This window comes from Ambystoma mexicanum, chromosome 10 (genome assembly GCF_040938575.1).
Source record: "Ambystoma mexicanum isolate Mex_15411 chromosome 10, UKY_AmexF1_1, whole genome shotgun sequence".
Lineage (NCBI taxonomy): Eukaryota > Metazoa > Chordata > Amphibia > Caudata > Ambystomatidae > Ambystoma > Ambystoma mexicanum.
The window spans coordinates 1,006,820,722-1,006,840,714 of record NC_090932.1 but is presented as its reverse complement, the minus strand read 5'-3'; the positions used below and the strand labels follow the sequence as shown (position 1 = coordinate 1,006,840,714).

At 49.5% G+C, this 19,993-nt stretch overlaps 1 protein-coding gene across 12 annotated transcripts in view; it reads left to right on the top strand.

Moving 5' to 3' along the window:
* The window catches only part of EIF4G1 (eukaryotic translation initiation factor 4 gamma 1), a 1,670,216-nt gene that overhangs the window by 1,299,623 nt on the left and 350,600 nt on the right, over positions 1-19,993 (top strand). For all 12 annotated transcript variants that reach the window (XM_069618798.1, XM_069618805.1, XM_069618804.1 and 9 more), the window contains one exon: positions 16,067-16,213. In XM_069618798.1, coding sequence (XP_069474899.1) covers positions 16,067-16,213 — 147 coding nt within the window. The remainder of the gene's footprint in view (positions 1-16,066; positions 16,214-19,993) is intronic.

Sequence of the window (19,993 nt, the reverse complement as noted above, 5' to 3'; positions counted from 1 at the left end):
CTCTCTTTCTCTCCCCCCACACACACACACTGTCTTTCCTTGTCTCTACACCCTCTTCCTCTCTCCATCTCCCTTCTCTCTCGCGCTCTCTCCCACACACACACAAACTCTGTCTCTCCTTGTCTCTCTGCACCCTCTTTCTCTCTGTCTCCCTTTCTCTCTCTCGCCCACACACACGCACAAACTCTGTCTCTACTTGTCTCTCTGCACCCTCGTTCTCTCTATCTCTCTTTCTCTCTCTCTCTCTCTCACACACAAACTGTCTCTTCTTGTCTCTCTGCACCCTCTTTCTCGCTCTATCTCTCTTTCTCTCTCACTCTCTCTCTCCCAGATACACACACACACACTCTGTCTTTCCTTGACTCTCTGCACCCTCTCTCTGCACTCTCTCTCTCTCCCTTCCTCTCACACTCACTCTAATCTGTCCATCTGTGGGTGGGAATCACACTGCCAGCCAGGTGCACGGGCTGCATGTTACCAAATGAAGACGCTTGTAGCTGTATTCATTTCAAATTGTTTTACATATGGTATCATGCAGCCCATGATACCAATTGTAAAACAATTTGAAACGAATACAGCTACGAGCGTCTTCAATTGGTATCATGGGCTGCATGTTACCAAATGAAGACGCTCGTAGCTGTATTCGTTTTAAATTGTTTTACATATGGTATCATGCAGCCCATGATACCAATTAAAAACAATTTGAAACGAATACAGCTACGAGCGACTGACAATTGGTATGATGCAGCCCAGCCTTGATTCAAGGCTGGGCTGCATCATACCAATTGTCAGTCGCTCGTAGCTACGAGCGTCGGAAAGCCTTAAGTGGTCGACAAGAAGGTGTAATGAAAACACCAATTTGGCCTGTTTGGGTGCTCTTGCCTTAGTTGGGGGCAGATTGGTGGGCAGGCCAGACTGCTTACCTGGTTATGCTTCACCAACTGTCAGCTCGGCAGGGCAGGCACTCGCTAATGGGCGCGGAAGGGGCCTGCGGACACAGCCAAATGCTGTGCATCTCCCAGGCCTGCGTGACCCTCCTCCAATCCCGGGCCTGCAACATGAGCGCAGAGGTGTTAACCCTCAAGCTGCTGCAATCAGCAGCCTGCTGTAAATCATTAAATGAGCGCGAAAGAAGACACACTAAGCTAACGTGTCTTTTTCGCGCTCATTTAATGATTTATAGCGGCAATTGCGTGAAATGGCACATTTTGCGATTTATTTTGCAAATCGCAAAATCGCCATAAGGTGGATGGTCTGGTAAGAGATGCTTAATGTTGAGTTGTTGTATTGCTTAATGTTGAGCCCTTGCCACCTCCCTTGGTTGTGCATGTGTGTACTGCTATGTATTCTTATATTCATAAGCATGTGAATCCATGCCAGACCCCATGCTGGAGAAGGAACAAGTTACTTACCTGTAACTGTTCTCCAGCATGGGTCTGGCATGGATTCACATGCGAACCCTCCCGCCTACCCCTCTGCGGCTCTTCACTTGGTCATACTGCCACTTCACATCCTACCAAATCTGAAGATGGCTGCCAGAGGCGGGGCTTAGGTAGAGGGCAGTCATTGGCTGTGGTCAGTATGACGCAGAGATCAGTGATTGGTTACTACTACGAAAGAGAGATCAGAAACGAAACTGATACTGGTTTTTCTTTACCGAGGATTCCCAGCCTGACGACGGGGAATATTCATGAGCATGTAAATCCATGCCAGACCCATGCTGGAGAACAGTTACAGGTTACTTGTTCCTTCATGCCCTCAGCTATGGAGAGGACGCCCTTTAGGTTTTGCCCGCGCTGCAAGGGCAAATTTACCTGGAAGGACGAGCACAAACGGTGCAACCGTTGCTTGCCCCTCGATCACAAAGAGGACGGCTGTGCGGCCTGTAAGTTACTTAAACCCAAAACCTTAAAAGACCGCAGGGTCAAAAGGTGGGCAGCCTATGCGATGTCTAGGTCTGACTCCTCGCCAGCTGCCGTCGCCGAATGTGACAAGGAAAGTGATTATACGGCCTCCGCAACGGAGGTTGTAGACCTCTTGAAGGAGCGTTCCCGCTCCTCGTCCGTCCCCGGCCCCGACAAGCCCGGCTCACGCCCTCTTATGGGGATGAACACCCCGGCGACAAGGACGAACACAGGAAAACACATAAGCACATACCCCACGGCACGCATTCGTTGAAGACGAAGGCAGCCATGGCGTCAATGGAGGCGTCGGGTCCACCGGCGCCTTCCGCCGACCGTAAGGGTCGCAAGCCCTCCCCGCCACCGTGACCGGCGACTGGGCTTTCTGTAAATAAGGGCGCTTACCCCAAATCCTAAGGTGACGCGTCTCGCAAGAGTGCGTACAACGCCAGTAAAGACTCGGCACTGCCTAGCACGACGGCGAGCGATCCCTCGACGGAGAAGATGATCTCCGAAAGCCTCACGGGTATAGCGTCTAAAGACGGACGGCGGGTAACGCGTCGAAAACCGCTTACAAGGCCAAAGAAACGCCTAGGACGCCAGAGGGTAGGCTGGGACAGCTCCCACAGTCGACAGAAGACCCTAGCCAGCGAGAAGGTTCCTCAGAAGGCGAAGGGACGCTATCTTCGACGCTATGGGACAGAACTAAGCAACTTCATAGAGAAGAACCTCCCTTTTCACTCCCAGACCGCTCTGGCCTACCTTACTGGACTGCATGTATGAACAAGCTAGACAGGTTCATGGCCATCCCAGAAAATAGGACACCCAAGAGGCCAAGGGAGGTGCCCCAGGAGGGGCCAAGGGCTAAATACCCGAAGCACTTTAACCCCCTATAGGAAGACATGGACTCTTACGACCTCACTGAAGAGGATTCTCACTTCCAGGAAGAGGATGAGTTTGTGTATAATGAGGACCAACAAGAGTAAGAAGGCTTTCATGAAGGTGAAGAGGGCGACGAGGAGGACCCAGGTGAAGGTGGCTCACAGCCCTGGCAGTCACCATCAGGGTCTACAGACCCCGACATTAGACGTTTCTTCTCCTCAGACCACACCGGTCAGGAACCCATCTCCAGTAGACGATCAGCCCACCTTCAATGTGCTACTCAGGAAGACAGCAGCACATTTCGAAGTTGAAACTGGGGAGGTCACCCCAGATACTGATTTCGTCGAAAGGATTAAGTAAAAACCTACCACTAGTCAAACTATTCCTATCCTCGCCTCGGTTAAGAGACGACTCACCCCATCGCTGTCCACCCCCACGCTGGTAAGAGGGGTCAATCCAAGAATCGAGAAATTGTTCTGACCCTCTCAGTCAGACCCATTATATATCAGGGGTCACTCAGTCCCGGACTCCTTAGTGGTTACTAACACAAGGAAGAGGGTTGGGGTTCCACTGTCAACCAGCGAGGCACCCCCAGATAAAGAAGGGGGAAAAAATGTTATGCCTTGGGCAAAAGAATTTCTGCCTCGGCAGCGTTTTCAATTAGGATTGCCAATAATAATACATTGTTGGCAAGCTATGCCGATGCTCAATGGGGAAAGCTTAAGCAGGACATCAAAGAAGCCCCTGAACCTCTAACAACACGCTTATTGGCTACAGTTACAGAAGGAGCTCTGATCAACCAGAGCATCATTAAGAACACTCTTGATGCGGCAGAAACTGCTGGCCGTTCTTTGGTGCAGGGAATTCTGCTGAAGCGTCACGTCTGGCTTCGCAATTCTGGATTCAAGGCAGAAACGCAGGCGTCACTCATTAATAAGCCAATAGAAGAGTCAAATCTCTTTGGAAGGGCATTGGACGACGCAGTGGAAAATGCGAAGAAAGAATTGGACACCATAAAGACTTAAGACCAAATCTCAAAGCCTCCAAACAGGCGAGGATTTGGAAACGAGCGCTTTTTTCGTGGCCAACGCCAACAGCAGCAACAGCATTACACTGCGGACAACTGGCCCTCTAATCAGGGTACCAGTAACCAGTATAACCAGAGGACAACGCCGCGGCAAGGGCAGAGGCCGGGGCTCCAGCCCCAGAGGCACCCCGGCAAATAACACCAAATGACCCGAAGGTTCGGGTCCCCTCCCATGCGTCTCCGGTTGGGGGCCGGATAACATCGTTCCTATCAGCATGGAAGGGAATAACATCAGACCCGTGGGTGTTGTCAACCGTAGCCCACGGGTACTGTATAGAGTTCAATTGGTCCCCCACCTACAGACCTCCAAAGGGACAACGCCTGTCTCCAGAACACCTCGTCATCCTCCTGCAAGAAGTAGAAGAGCTGCTACAGAAAGGAGCAATAGAAGTCGTGCCCCTATCTCAGGTAATGGAAGGTATTTATTCAGTGTACTTCCTTGTACCCAAAAAGGACCTAACCATGCGCCCTGTACTAGATCTGCGCCCAGCGAACAAATTTGTAAAACCACAAATTTCGTATGGTAACATTACTGGAGGTAATTCCCCTGCTATCTCAGGGGGACTACATGACAACACTAGACATGAAAGATGCATACTTTCATATTTTGATGTTGCCAGTGCACAGAAAATACCTCAGGTTCATGATAGAGGGCAAACACTACCAGTTCAGAGTGCTACCCTTCAGCATAGCGTCTGCACTGAGGGTATTCACGAAGGTAGTGGCAGCGGCCCACCTGCGCAGGTTGTCCATTCGGTATACCCTTACCTCGACGATTGGCTCATAACGGGAGTCCTACGAGACATGCTTCTCAAACACCCAGAAGACAGTAGACCTTTTGTTCCAACTGGGCTTCTCCATCAACGAGAAGAAGTCCAGCTTAGACCCCAGCCAAGTCGAACAATTCCTAGGGGCTCTAATTCGAACAAAGGACGGCCTCGTCTTCCCCTCCGAGAGGGTCCAAAATATGCTGTTTCAGATACCTCAATATGTGGCCGGTCGAGAGGTGACGGTATGCAAAGCAATGCGCTTGCTAGGAATGATGGCGTCATGTATTTATTTGGTACCTCACGCGTGCCTGCGCTCAATGCAAGAGTGGCTCAACAGCCAGTGGTGTCAGGCCAGCGGACAATGGGACGATCTAGTGGTGGTCTCGCAGGCCTTGGTTCTCTCGCTACGGTGGTGGTGGAAGGAAAACCTGGTAATAGGGAAACCATTCGTCACCCCGGCAGTGGAAGCCACTCTAACCACAGATGCATCACTCACAGGATGGGGGGCTCCCTATCCCATCAGACTGCTTACGGAGTTTGGACTCCGAGCGTAGCTTCCAAGCACATAAACTTATTAGAGCTACTTGCGGTGTTCAAGGCACTAAAAGACTTCCAACACACCTACAAGGGAAGACAGTGATGGTCCTCACGGACAGCACCACAGCCATGTACTACCTCAACAAGCAAGGGGGCACTCGCTCTCCAGGACTGTCCAAGCTGTCCCACACATCTGGAAGTGGGCTCTCAGACACAAAATGTTCCTATTGTCACAACATATACCAGGGGAACTCAATCTGCTAGCAGACGAACTCAGCAGAGACTTTCCTCTGCCCTCGGAGTACGAATGGCGATTACACGAAGACATCGTCTTCGACGTCTTCACACAATGGGGCTTCCCAGAAATAGACCTCTTCGCAACTCTTGACAACTCACAATGCCTAGATTATGCCTCCAGATACCCACAGAACCGCTCCAAAGGGAACAGTCTCTGGATCCCATGGTCCGGGAAATTTGTTTACGCTTCCCCGCCCCCCCTACCACCCCCCCATGACTCCCCCCCCCCCCCCCCCCCCACTCCTCTGCTGAACAAGATAGTGCACAAGATGCACCAGGAACCAGTCACCATGATACTGATAGCCCTGATGTGGGTCCGCCAACCATGGTTTGCACACCTGATGGAGATGTCCCCGTCCCCACCAGTGAAACTGCCCTGCCCGTACAACTTGCTGTCACAGGACAAGGGCAAGAAACTACACCCATGCCCACAGAACATGAACTTAGCAGCCTTGCTCCTGAGGTTATAGAATATGCCATTTACAACTCCCACAGAGATGCATGGACATTCTCAGAGAATCAAGAAAACCCAACACTCGCCACTGCTATTCTAGCAAGTGGAAGAGATTTGTCGTCTGGTGTAGAGCTAAGGGCATCAACCCAGTCCACTGCTCTCCCACACAAATTGTCCTTTACCTGACCCATTTACTGGATTCAGGTCTAGTGTTCAATTCTATTAAAGTCCATCTAGCGGCACTTTCGGCATACACCACCTCTCAACTTAAGGTGTCATGGTGGAAAGTCCCAGTTATCGAAGCCTTCATGGAGGGGGTAAAGAGAATACACCCTCCGATAGCAAACCCAGCTCCCGGCTGGGACCTTTAATGTAGTACTTACCAGGCTCATGGGCTCACCCTTTGAACCCATGCACAAGGCAACTCTTAAGGACCTCACTCTTAAGACTGCTTTCCTAATAGCTACCACCTCCATTAGGAGAGTAAGTGAACTACAGGCTCTTTCTATTCTAGACCCCTTCGTAACAGTTCACAAAGATAAGGTAGTTCTACGCACACACCCAAGGTTTGCACCGAAATTAATTTCGAAATTCCATGTCAACCAGTCAATAGAACTACCAACGTTCTTTCAAAACTCTTCCAATTTGGGGGAAAACAGCCTGCATACACTCGATGTGCGCAGAGCTGTCATGTTTTATATGGAAAGAACTAGGCCACTGAGAAAGACTAATCAGTTCTTTGTCTCGGTGGCAGCAGGAAGAGAAAGAGATGCAGTTTCATAGTCCACTATATCTAGATGGATTGGTCAATGCATCACTCTGTTATATTCTTGCTAAGAAAGAACTACCCTTCAAGCCAAGAGCACTCTCTACTCAAGGCACTGGGGCATCCATAGCATTCATTGCAAACTTTCCCCTTGAGTCCATTTGCAAAGCGGCCACCTGGAGTTCTGTACACACCTTTCCAAAACACTACTGTCTAGATACTCTAGATCTGATTCCCAGGTGGGACAAGCAGTATTAAGACATCTTTTCTCTACTGTTCCTTCTCACAACCCACCTCCAACTCCGGGTACTGCTTGCTAGTCTATGCACAGCATGTGATTCTAAGCAGATTAACAAACATCAGAAGACAATGCATTGCTTACCGTAAACGCATTTCTGATGGTTGTATCTGCTTAGATTCACATGCGCCCACCCTTCCTCCCTGCTCGGATGGAAGGAACATAGACATCTTTCCACATCTCTCTCTTTTCTGTACTCACTCGCGTATAGAAGGCTCCCTCAGGGCAGAAAAAATACAGAGGGACCTCGAGGCGTGAGGGATTGTGGGTACACTGCACGTCACTATAGGGATAGTGTTACAGACACGCCTTGTCGACGTCCCCTTTTCGACTACGAAAAACAAAATGCAATACTCCGCGGTGACCACTGGATGTTGGACTATGCACAGCATGTGAATCTAAGCAGATACAACCATCAGAAATGCTTTTACGGTAAGTAATGCATTGTCATTCAGGAGCATGTGAATCCATGCGAGACCCCATGCTGGAGAAGGAACAAGTTAATTACCTGTAACTGTTCTCTGGCATGGATTCACATGCGAACCCTCCTGCCTACCCCTCGGCGGCTCTTCACTTGGTCATACTGCCACTTTACGTGCTACCAAATCTGAGGATGGCTTCCAGAGGCGGGGCTGAGGGAGAGGGCAGTCACTGGCTGGGGGCAGTATCACCCAGAGACCAGCGATTGGTTACTACTAAGAAAGAGAGATCAGAAACGAAACTGATACTGATTTTTTTTTTCTATACCGAGGATTCCCGGCCTGACGGGGAATATTCATGAGCATGTGAATCCATGCCAGACCCATGCTGGAGAACAACAGTTACAGGTAAGTAACTTGTTCCTTCCTTCTCACAACCCACCTCCAACTCCGGGTACTGCTCGCTAGTCTATGCACAGCCTGTGATTCTAAGCAGATTAACAAGCATCAGAAGACATGAATTACTTAACGTAAAAGCATTTCTGATGATTGTATCTGCTTAGATTCACATGTGCCCTCCCTGCCTCCCCGCTCGGGGTGGAAGGAACATAGACTTCTTACTACTTTCCCTGTTCATGTACTCACGCACTATAGCCTTGGGCTCCTTCATGGCAGAAAAAATACAATCGGAGGGACCTCCGGAGCGTGAGTTGGGTACTACATGCGTCACGATAGGGGTAGGGTTTCAGACACGCCTATGCCGACGTCCCCTTTCAGTCCCCGAAAGACAAGATGCAATACTCCGCAGTTACCACTGGATGTCGGACCATATGCACAGCATGTGAATCTAAGCAGATATAACCATCAAATGCTTTTACGGTAAGTAATGCATGTCATACTCAAGGTTTCTTGGTAAAACACTTATTAATTTATTTACACAATCATTTATAAAACATTTCACTAGAAGAAGGCAACTTAATATTATAGACCAACACACTTCAATACAAGTTTTTGAGCTAGTTTGAGCTCCCTTGAAAAAGGAGCCAAATGGCAGTTCAGTTACTTAACATTGAACAAAAAGGACAAAAGTATAATCGATTATATATACTTTCTAGGCAGTGCAAATAGTTTGTTCACCAAAATAATTCAATTCAAATCAATAGGCCAGGACAAAGTCAATAGGCCAGGCCAAAGTCAATGGGCTGGTCTTCTGGATAGGAAAGTGCAGTTCTGGCAAAAGTTCTCAGAAGTAGTTTGTGAAAAAGAATCATTTGTGGGGTCACAAGCTGATTAGGCCTGCAAGTTGGAAAAGTTTCTCACATTTTCACCGCAGGAGTGGCGTTCTCCCAATCTGGTTGGCACAGTACCTTTATATGAAGAAAACAAATGATGCTGAAGTCGTGGTTCCTGGCAGTTCCTGCAGGTCTCGCTGCTCCTGAGCCTCAGTCGTGGGGACAAGAGTTAGGACGTCGGGGGGACTCCTGCACTGCACGGGATCATTGAAGAAATCAAACAAAATTGAGTCACTTTGTGTTCTTGACTCTACAGCTACTGGAAACCAAACTGGTGTGCCTCTCCCTGGTTAATCCTAACAAGCCTTGAGAATGGTATCCAGGTGTCATCAGAGTTGATTGGTCCCACCAACTCGGAGGAAGAAGACGTACTTGAAGGAGCTTCTTTGTCGAATGGAGTTTGGCAATTAGGACCTGCAGCAGGGCTTCACCGGGCTAACCAACGGTCCAGTGGTTGCAGCAGCCATCCTCTTCCAGCTCGTCTTCAGTTCTTTCTTTCCAGTGGTCGACTCTGCCTTCCAGTCCTGGAGACTCGCCTTTTGTTTTCTCCCTTTCACTCTTTCATTCCAGCCTAGCTGTCACTCAGCCAGCCAATCACACCTGAGTGCATTTGGGTCTCTTAGGAGAATAAGAACAGGGAGTTTTGGGCAACTCGCTCACTTCTTGCCCACCCCAGACACTCCAAGGCCAAGGGCGGATTTCGGTCCTGAAGCCAGCCAAAGGCACATGAACAAAGGGACCAAACCTAGTTTGGCGCACGGAGACAAACGCTAGAAGGACCTTTCCAAAAAGAAATGGCGAAAAAAGGCCAGGACATGTTTAAACAAAGGGGCTTAAGGCGCCATCTTGAAAAACATGGCTCCCGTGATTTTTAGCTACCAGTGTTTGCGGTTGGGAAATATCATGGTGGTTTGTTGTAAAACCACCTCCACCATCCTTTTCAATAGGAAAGGGTAGCATTTGACTGCTACGTGAGTGTGTAGACACAAGGGATACTATGTAACCCCCCCAGCACTCCATTGTAAGATGGTGTGTGTTGGGTCTATGAATTTGGAAAAGACTAGTATAGTCAATTTCACTTTAAATTCTCTGGGAAACAGTAGTTCATCCCAGACAAGATTTCTAAACCTTTGGGAAGATTAAAAGACCTCCCTGTGTCACTGTACATGAAAAGATGCCTATGGAGTTGGTTAAAATTCATAACTATAGAAAATAAACACTGAAAACAAACAGAATTAAAAAGTACAGAGTCCCAAAGTTCAGCAAAAGAGCTGGGGGGTCTCTACGGTAGAGCGGAATTAACACATTTTGAGAATTCTCCCTAACAGCGTGTTAGGCAGAATCCTGTGCAGTTCCCTTAGAGCACTACAGAAGATTAAGACTACAGGTAGATGCAATAAATCCCCTTTGGTATCAGTCTGTACCCAAAGATTTAGTTTGTAGCTGTGGCTAAGCAGTCAGACTTGTATCAAGAGGGAGATGACCAGTATTTTGGGTTTACACAATAGGACTACAATACTATGGTACAAGGAAACACTGACCAAAGCTTTGTATTAAAAATATATATATATATTTATTTTACACACTTCTAGTTCAACACATCAATCAGTTATTAAAGCAAGTTAAAATTGAAGAAAAGTAAACACAACTCCCTAATTAAGTTGTAGACCAGTTTGAGCCAGATCGAAAACTGAGCAAAATAGCACCGTGTAAACTAAGCAGAAATGCCACAAAAAAGGGAGGGAAAGGACAAGTTATATAGTTAACCCCTTGAACACACTTGCAACACTTCCCAAGTGGATTGTGAACAAGTTAGACAAGGTAGTACTTTAGCAATAGTCATACATAGGTGAAAACCAAGCAAAATGACACTTCAACAATACTGAGGGAAGGAAGAGTGGTTATAAGAGTTTTTGGTGCACCAACACAGTTGAGGATGAAAAGGAATCTAGTGAAGGCAGTTTGTAACAGATTTAGCCAAAGTCAATAGGCCTATGCCAGAGTTAGTGGTACAGGGCAATGTACCCAGGCTCAAAGTGTTCTAGTCGCTGCAGTCAAGTCTTTGGATTATCGATTCAAAAGAAGGGTGCAGAAGGTAAAAGATAATGTTAGTCGATAGGGGCGGCCAACCCAGGAGCTAGGTAAAGTATTTCAAACACATTTAGCAGTACCCCACGAAACGGGAGGCCTGGCGGAACAATGTACCTGGAAAAATTGGAAGCGGCTCTTGCAGTGGTTCCTGGCAGTTCCTGCAGTTCGTGTTGTCCAGCAGAGGAAGAGAGGCTCTCGTCGTGGAGGAAGGTTCGAGTTCCTGCACTGCCCAGGGAAGAAGCCAGCCGCAATGATGCCTAAACAGATTAAAAGGTACACTCCTTTAAATCGCGGTTGTGGTGGACGGGTGCCTGGCTATCCGGTCTCCGAGTGCAGGGCACTGGCAATTCGACCAAGGCAGGTCCTGGAAGACGATTGGCAAACTGGTTGGCCCCACCAGCTCAAGGGAAGAAGGCTCTTGAAGATCTTCTCGTCGTGTGGAGAAAAGTGGTGAGATGCTGCAGCAGGGCTTCACAGATGGTTCAGTTGTTGCAGATGTCTTTGGCTTCTCTCCTCTTCGGCTTCTTAGTTCCAGTGGCGACGTCTTTCTCTTGCAGTCCTCAAGACCCTGCATTTATGCAGAAAGACCCCCATTCATACAGCCTAGCTGTCACTCACACAGTGGAGTGGTCATCCTGGCGGGAGACCCCCCAGCCTATCGGGGCAGAATGCGACTTGGGTTGCTTAGGCAACCCTGTCCAGGGGGCTTACTCCCCCTCCCACACAATGGGTCCACCCCAGACTCCGTGGAACCTAAAGGAGGGCTTCTTGGCAGAAGCCCGCCAAAAGGACGAACAAAGGATCCCCGACCTGGGGTTAGGATCTCAGAGAAAGACATGAGAAAGAATTATTATAAAAGTTTTGGCAAATAAAACCTACCGGAGTAAAGTTAATATAAAAATAAACCGGCGGTATGTTAGAGGCTGTTGGTAAAAGTGGTAGCCTCGAACAATGGGAAAATCCCCAGATGGATCTGTTTGCGACGGTGACGAACACCAAGTGCCGGAGGTTTGCCAGCAGGTTTCCCCAGCAGGGGAGCATGGGGGATGCGTTCTCCTTCCCATGGGACAGCCTGTTTATGCGTTTCCCCGTTGCCTTTGCTTCTTGCGACTCATCAATCAACTCTGACGGTCCTGGTGCAGAATGATCTTCGTCGCACGAGCGTGGCTGAGGCAGATATGATACCCGGACCTTCTGGAAATGTCAGTGCCCCATCCAGTCAAGCTTCCGGCAGATGCAGATTTTCTCGCCAGGAAAGGAGGCGCGATTCTGCACCACGGCCCAGGGTCGCAGAACTTGCAGGCCTGGCTCCTGCAGCGCTAGAGTTTGGATACGATCTCCCAGCGGACTGCAAGGAAGTGCTTGCCAAGGCCAGGGTCTCGTCTACACTGAAATGCGTAAGTGGAAGAGGTTCGCCGTCAGGTGCTGTGCACAGAAACTTGACCCTCTACGGATTACGGCCCTGCAGGTGCTGACTGTCGCTGGCCAGGGCAGGGTTGGCCCATGCTTCCCTCAAGGTTCATCTGGCGGCCATCTCCTGCTACACCAGAACTCCAGGGCAGTTGTTATGGTCACACCGCCTGGTCAATGAATTCATAAAAGGACTTTTCTGTTCGTTCCTGGCGTGAGAGCTCAATGTGGTGCTGACTAAGCTTATGGGTCCCCTGGTCAAGCCTATGCATTCAGCACCGCTGAAGTTTTTATCGTGGAAAACAGTGTTTCTTGTGGCCATCACCTATGCACGAGTGGGAGAGTTTGAGGCCCTATCTTGTGAAACACTGTACTTGACATTCCACAAGACGAGGGTGGTGCTGCGGACGCACCCCTCATTCATGCCCAAGGTGCTGTCGGACTTCCATCTCAACAATCCCTTGGTGTTAACTGTTTTCTTACCGTCGCTGGCTGAGAGGACTTTGCACTCGCTGGATTTGGCTAGAGCGCTGAAGTTCTACGTGGACCGCACAAAGTGTTTTCATAAGACATCACAGCTGTTCGTGAACTTTGGCCCTGTGAACCAAGGGAAGGCCCTCTCTAAGGATTCCATTTCCAGGTGGCTGTCCGGCTGCATCACCCATTGTCACCGGTTGGCAAACCGACCGTTGTCTGTAGTCCGAGAGCCCTTTCGACCAGAGTGATCGCTGCAACTACGGCGTTCCTGTCTGGTGTGCCCCTCCTGGACATCTGCAGGGCTGCTACATGGACGTTGGCGCACACCTTCACGAGATTCTACTGCGTCGACTGGGATTCCAGGGAGGAGTCCAGAGTCGGCCAAGCAGTGCTGCGCAACCTGTTCGCTTGAAGGTGAGCCTGGTGAGGAGGTAAGCAATGCTTAATGTCGAGCTTTTCCCCCTCCCGTGGTTTTGCGTGTACTGCTATGTATTTTTGTATTCATGAGCATGTGAATCCATGCCAGACCCCATGCTGGAGAAGGAACAAGTTACTTACCTATAACTGTTCTCCAGCATGGGTCTGGCATGGATTCACATGCAAACCCTCTCGCCTACCCCTCTGCGCCTCTTCTCTTGCTCCTACTGCCACTTTACGTGCTAGCAAATCTGAAGATCGCTGCCAGAGGAGCGGTTTAGGTAGAGGGCAGTCATTGGCTGAGGGCCGTATGACCCAGATACCAGTGATTGGTTGTTAGAAAGACAGTTCAGAAGTGAAACTGATTTTTTTTCTTTACCGTGGATTCCCAGCCTGACGGGAATATTCATGAGCATGTCAATCCATGCTAGACCCTTGCTGGAGAACAACACTTAAGGTAAGTAACTTGCTCCTTCCTTTCCACCTGGCGGGAGTCAAAAACACCATTGCCGACTCCCTCAGTAGGGGAGCTGCGATCTTGCCAGAAGTGGGAGCTTTGACAGGATTGAGTGGACAGCCTTTTCCTCAAATGGGGCAGACCCCTGATCGATCTGTTTGCGACGGCGACTAATTCCAAATGTCAGAAATTCACCAGCACGTTCCACCAGCTGAGGAGCATGGCGGGAGGCACATTTTCCTTCCTGTGGGAAGGCCTCTCCTGTACACATGCCCTCTGTTGCCTCTCCTGCTGTGAGTCATCAATCAACTCAAACTGTGCCGATGCAAGATGATCCTAGTCGCCACAGCGTGGCTGAGGCAGATTTGGTACTCGGGCCTTCTCAGCCTGTCGATGTCGCCTCCGGTCAAGCTGCCCGTGGTCGCGGATCTGCTCACCAGGGAAGGAGGCACAATCCTGCACCACAACCCAGAGTTCAGTGGGTACGAGCTACCGGCAGACTGCAGGGAGGGAGGTCCTTGCCACGGCGGCAGCATCAACTCAAGTGCTATGGGCACAAGTGGAAACGTTATGCAACGTGGTGCTGAATGCAGAAGATCAACCCTTTGAGGATTTGAACCATGCCTCTATCTAGGTGCATCTGGCGCTTAGCTTGCGCTACAGCAGGTCTCCGGGACTGTCTTCTCTTTGGTCCCACATCTGGTCGGGGAGTTCCTCAAAGAACTGTTTAGATCATTCCCGCCGGTGAAGGCCCTTGCCCCTGCGTGGTAACTCAATTGTGGTGCTGACGAGGCTCATGCGGGGGGCGCTTTCAAGCCTACGCATCATGCCTCTCGTGGAAGACTGCTTTTCTCCTGGCCATCACCTCTGCAGGGAGGGTAGGTGAGATCCAGGCCCCTTCCTGCAAACAGCCGGATCTGGCTTTTCACAAAACTAGGGTTGTGCTGCGAATGCACTCCTCCTTCATGCCAAAGGTCCTGTCGGAATTCCACCCATACAAGCCTTTGATGTTGCCTGTATTTCTTCCAATACCTTTGTCGCTGGCTGAACGGACTTTGCACAAGAGTTTCCGGAAGACATCTCAACTATTCGTGACCTTTGGTCCTGTGAACCATGGGAAGGCCTTGTCCAAGGCTTGCATCTCCAGGTGGCTCTCCAGCTGCGACACACACTGTCACCAGTTGGCAAACAGACCGCTGCCCAGCCGTCCCAGATCCCATTCCATCAGAGTGATGGCTCACGACTGCGTTCCTGTCTGGTGTGCCCCTTCTGGACATCTGCAGGGCTGCTACGTGGAGCTGTATGAACACCTTCACAAGATTTGACTGCGACAACAAGGAGTCCAGAGTTTTCCAGGGTTGGCCAAGCAGTGATACGCGACCTGTTCGCTTGAAGGTGAGCCTGTTCGAGAGGCAAGAAAAGTATTTGCTTCTGTTGAGTCTTGCCACCACCCGTGGTTGTGTAATGCTGTACTGCTATGTATTCTTTATTCATGAGCATGTGAAACCATGCCAGACCCCAGGCTGGAGAATGAACAAATTACTTGTAACGATTGTTCTCCAGCATGGTTCTGGCATGGATTCACATGCGAACCCTCCCTCCCGCCTGTCTGGCATTTCTTGGTCATACTGCCACTTTACGTGCTACCAAATCTAAAGATGGCTGCCAGAGGAGGGGCTTAGGTTGAGGGCAGTCATTGGCTGGGGGCAGTTTGACACAGAGCTCAGTGATTGGTTTATAAAAGAAAGACAGTGTGAAAGAGAAACTGTAAATTCTTATACCAAGGATTCCCGGCCTGACGGGGAATATTCATAAGCATGTGAATCCATGCCAGCCCATGCTGGAGAACAATACTTACAGGTAAGTAACTTGTTCCTTCTCACTCATTCGCCTCATGCTCCCTCATGGAGAAACAAACAATGGGGCGACCTCAACTTGTGAGGGATCTTGGTTACACTACACGTCACAATGGAGATCGTGTTAGAGATACGCCAGGTAAACGTCCTTGTTAAGCTTTTGGAAAAAAAATGCAATAGTCTGCAATTCCCACTAGATGCTGAACTATATGCACAGCATGTGAATATAAGCAGATACAAGCACCCACAATATGATTATGTGGGTAATGCATTTAATTTTATGATTTTGGTTTTATAGTGTTTGCTAATAGTAATTTGTATAGTGTTTGTATATAGGCTCACTGCTTCCCGAGACTTGGCCTTGAGCATTCTCCATGCTACGTTTATTGGTTTGGATACAGCTCCCATAGTTGTCCCTGTTCACTGACGAGGTTTGCCTCCTATAAATCTGTCCTCCAGGCTAGATTATAGAAATCCAGTATAACAATCGCCAACATGCCTCAGATTGTAGAACTTAAAAATGTGGGCAATCAGGAGACATGGTGGGATGGGGGAGTTCAGAAACTGAATTGTGAATTTTATTTTTAAAGGTGTTCGTTAACATGCACAGTTCCTTTACATGCATTGCTTACAAAGCAGTTTTTTTCTTTTCTAGCTGAAGGTCCCCACAACAGACAAGCCTGCAGTGACTGTGAACTTTCGCAAGCTTTTGTTAAATCGTTGTCAAAAGGAATTTGAGAAGGACAAAGATGATGCAGAGGTGTTTGAGAAGAAGCAGAAGGAGATGGATGCAGCTGTTACGGTACGCTTGTCTTGTCATGTGACCAACTAGTGGAAGCAGCTGTAGTTGCGCTCCTGGCTGCTGTAATTTTAATCAGCAATTTTATTTTAAAAACATACCTGCCCCAAATCTTGCTCATTGATTTTAAAGTTGTTTGGTGTGTTACTAAGGCTCTTGGGGGCTTTGCTCTGACTCACCTGCTTGGAGGCTGCAGTTTTCTTTTAGTTTTTTTTGTTTTTTGTTACTTGCAGCATTAAATCGCGATCACCTAGCCTTCCCTGCCGGCATTAATGTTCCTGCAACAAGACAGCGCAGCAGGCACACTTAATGCGCGCTGAAGGTGCGCAAACGGCAATCCAGTCTGCACCCGTCAGGGTCTCGTTGGGGCCTCAGTGTAATTCCATTTCTCCAGCATTGGATCTTTCATGGATTCACATGCTTAGAATATTCCCCGTCGTCAGACTGGGACCCCTCGGTACACATATATAGCCTTTTCCAATAGGAAAACTTCCGACACTTTTGTGTCCTATCTACGTCCTTTTAGGACCCGCCTACGCATGCTCCGTAGGCCGTCCCCGTATAAGAGGCCCGCCCCCGCGGTTCCCCTTCAGATTTCAACCGTCTCCAAAGTAGTGGGATCTCCTCGCGTTGTCTTACTATTTTGTACAAGGTTGCATTACTGGAATTTGAGTACAGAAAATGTCCTTCGTGTCAGGAAAAGCGCTGTTCCACCCATGCGCGACGTGCGGCTTGAAAAATGTTTACGAGGGGGACGGACATATGGATTGTATATATTGCCTCCACCCTCATCATTTGGCGGATAACTGCGACATATGCAAAGGGTTTTCTCAAAAAACCCTCAAAGACCGCAGTCGACGACTGGTGGCATGGCTGAATGATGGAGCGGGGGCACACCCCCCTTCGGGGGTAGGCTCCACACAATCGGCAAAAACATCACGCCGCGCCACCTCGTCGGAACCACCGGCGAAGAAATCTCGACCGACGGAAAAAGAGTCGTCTGGAAGTCACTCAACTTGAGACTCCTCGTCAAAGAAATCGTCTTCATCATAGATCGACCACGAGTCGAGAGTCGAGTAAAAGCAAGCCAAGTGTGGAAAAGGTGGGACCGCCAAAACCTCCTGCTAAGTCACCGTCGTCGACGGCGGCCCAGTCATCGGCCTCCACCCTGCCACAGGTGGCATCCACCGTCACAACGACGTCGACGATGGCCTCGTCGATGGGGGTTCTACAGGAGGCCTGAAGTTTTTGATCCGATCCCCCCGGATACTTTACTACAAGAACAGGCTGTGTTGCTGTCCTCGGAGGACGAGAATGAGAGAATAGCTGGCCCAGCAGACCTAGGGCTACGAGTGGCTGACAAGTCGTCGACAAGGGGATCCGTTATACCGGTATCTGCCCCTCTTCTCAATCCTCAATCTGTTTTGTCATTGGAAATTCTGTCCACGCTTCAATCGTTGTTAGTCGTTGGACCAGAGACTACCTCAGGCAAACCTGCCACAGTCACCCATCGACGAGCCAGGCCCGTCCCGTCAACCGACGCACCTACGCACGCCAATCTCAGCACTGGCACAAGAGGAAGGTGAGCTGCCCGATTCGGAGTCTGACAGGGGAGCCATGTCGGATATCTCATGCGTCACCCGTTTTCAGAGCCGGCAGTGAAAGGACGCCTGGAAAAAAAGTTTAAGGCTCTAGAGTCTACCCCCAAGTGTTTATCCTCCCAACCAACGCCAGACTCAGTGGTGTCGGCGGCGAGGAAGGCGAAGGCCCAGCACAAGTGCACGACGACTCCTGAGAACGAAGCGAGACGCCAAGATGCCTTTGGCAAAAAAGTGCTATCCGTGGGAGCGACCACAGTAAAGGCCGCAAACTCTCTGGCAATTGTTGCCAGATACGATAGGGAGATGTGGCACAGGCTAGCTCCGTTGCTTGATCATCCTCCGGAAGAGCATAGGAAGGCAGCGATGTTACTCGTCCGAGAAGGTGAGGAAGCCTCAAATCACGCAATAAACATCGCGGTGGACCTCGCTGAGTCAGGCTTCAAGCAAGTCAATAATGGGGTCGTATTACGTCGACAGTCATGGCTTAAGTGTACCTACTTCAGGCCAGAAGTACAATACAAAGTTTTAGATATGCCCTTTGAGGGAGACCTTCTTTTCGGTGAGAAGGTGGACGAAGCCTTAAAGGGAATGAAAGAGGACTCGGACACGGCACGTTCATTGGGTGCCCTCCAGAGTGGCAGAAACTACAAGTCTTTTCGTCCCTTTAGAGGGGCTTCAGGTAATTCAAGATTCTCTGCATCTGGACACAGATCCTTTGGCAGATCTGCTTACCCCTACCAGGGATACAGACGTGCCTCCCAAACGGCAAACCGTCGCCGGAACTTCCAGAATTCCAGAAAAAGACCATCATATCCGTCGTCGAGAGACAAGCAAAATAAAGATCAGCAGTGACACCGTTCTGGGGGGAGGTTTCAGCATATGTAGACGAATGGGAACGAATAACGACGGATCAATGGGTGCTGGATACTATAAGAAACGGACACTCTCTACAATTCAAACACAGCCCTCCGCAAATTCCACCTGCGTTCACCGCTCATTCCCATCTGAAGATACTGCAACAAGAGGTAACACTCATGTTAGCAAAGGGCGTGATAGAATTAGTTCCAACATCACAGAGGTCAAGGAGTCTACTCAAGATATTTCGTCGTAAAAAAGCCGAACGGCAAATGGCGTCCCATTTTAGACTTACGCGATCTCAACAAATCTTTGAAGAGCCTAAAATTCAAGATGCTCACTCTGCAGGAAGTGATCCGCGCCGTTCAAGAGGGGGATTTTCTAGCGTCCCTGGATTTACAGGACGCGTATTTCCATATTCCAATGTGTCGGAAACACAGGAAATTCCTAAGATTTCTAATAGGGCGGACTCACTACCAATTCATGGCTCTTCCTTTTGGGCTCAAGACCTCCCCCCAGAACGTTGACGAAATGCCTGGCTCCAGTAGCGGCCTGGCTAAGGAAGCAAGGCCACCATGTAAACCCATACCTCGACGACTGGCTGGTAAGGGGATCCTCCCCAGCGTCGACCAACACAAGTTTACAAGCCACCATGCAGCTTCTACAACAGCTGGGATTCGCCATAAACTTCGAAAAATCCTCTGCAGCCATTGAGATCGCTGGTATTCCTGGGGGCACAGTTCGAGACCCAGTTAGGGCTAGTGAAACCTTCTCTCGACAGAACCTCAAGACTGAATCAACAAGTATGCCGACTACGGCGAAACACCAAGATCTCAGTGAGAAAATACGTTTCGGTCCTAGGAGCCATGGCATCCTGCATCCATCTGGTGGAAAACTGTGGCCTATTCATGAGAACAGTCCAGGAATTCCTCGCGGACCGATGGACGCAGGCTCAAGGATCGTGGTCAGACAAGATAACCATCGACGACAAGCTGCTTCGGACCCTTCAGTGGTGGCAGAGTTTCCACAATCTGAACAACGGCGTACCCCTACAGGAGCCGGAGTTTCAGCGAACCATAGTCACGGATGCGTCCCTAACCGGATGGGGAGCTCACATGGGTGCTCTCCAAACGCAGGGTCGCTGGTCTCCAACGGAGTCACTCCTACACATAAACGTGTTAGAACTCAGAGCAGTACGATGGGCCTTGAAGGCATTCCTACCACACATCAAGGGCTCGCGAGTACGAATACTGACCGACAATACAACGGCCATGTTTTATCTGAGGAAACAAGGAGGGACGCGATCAAGAACTCTTTCCATAGAAGC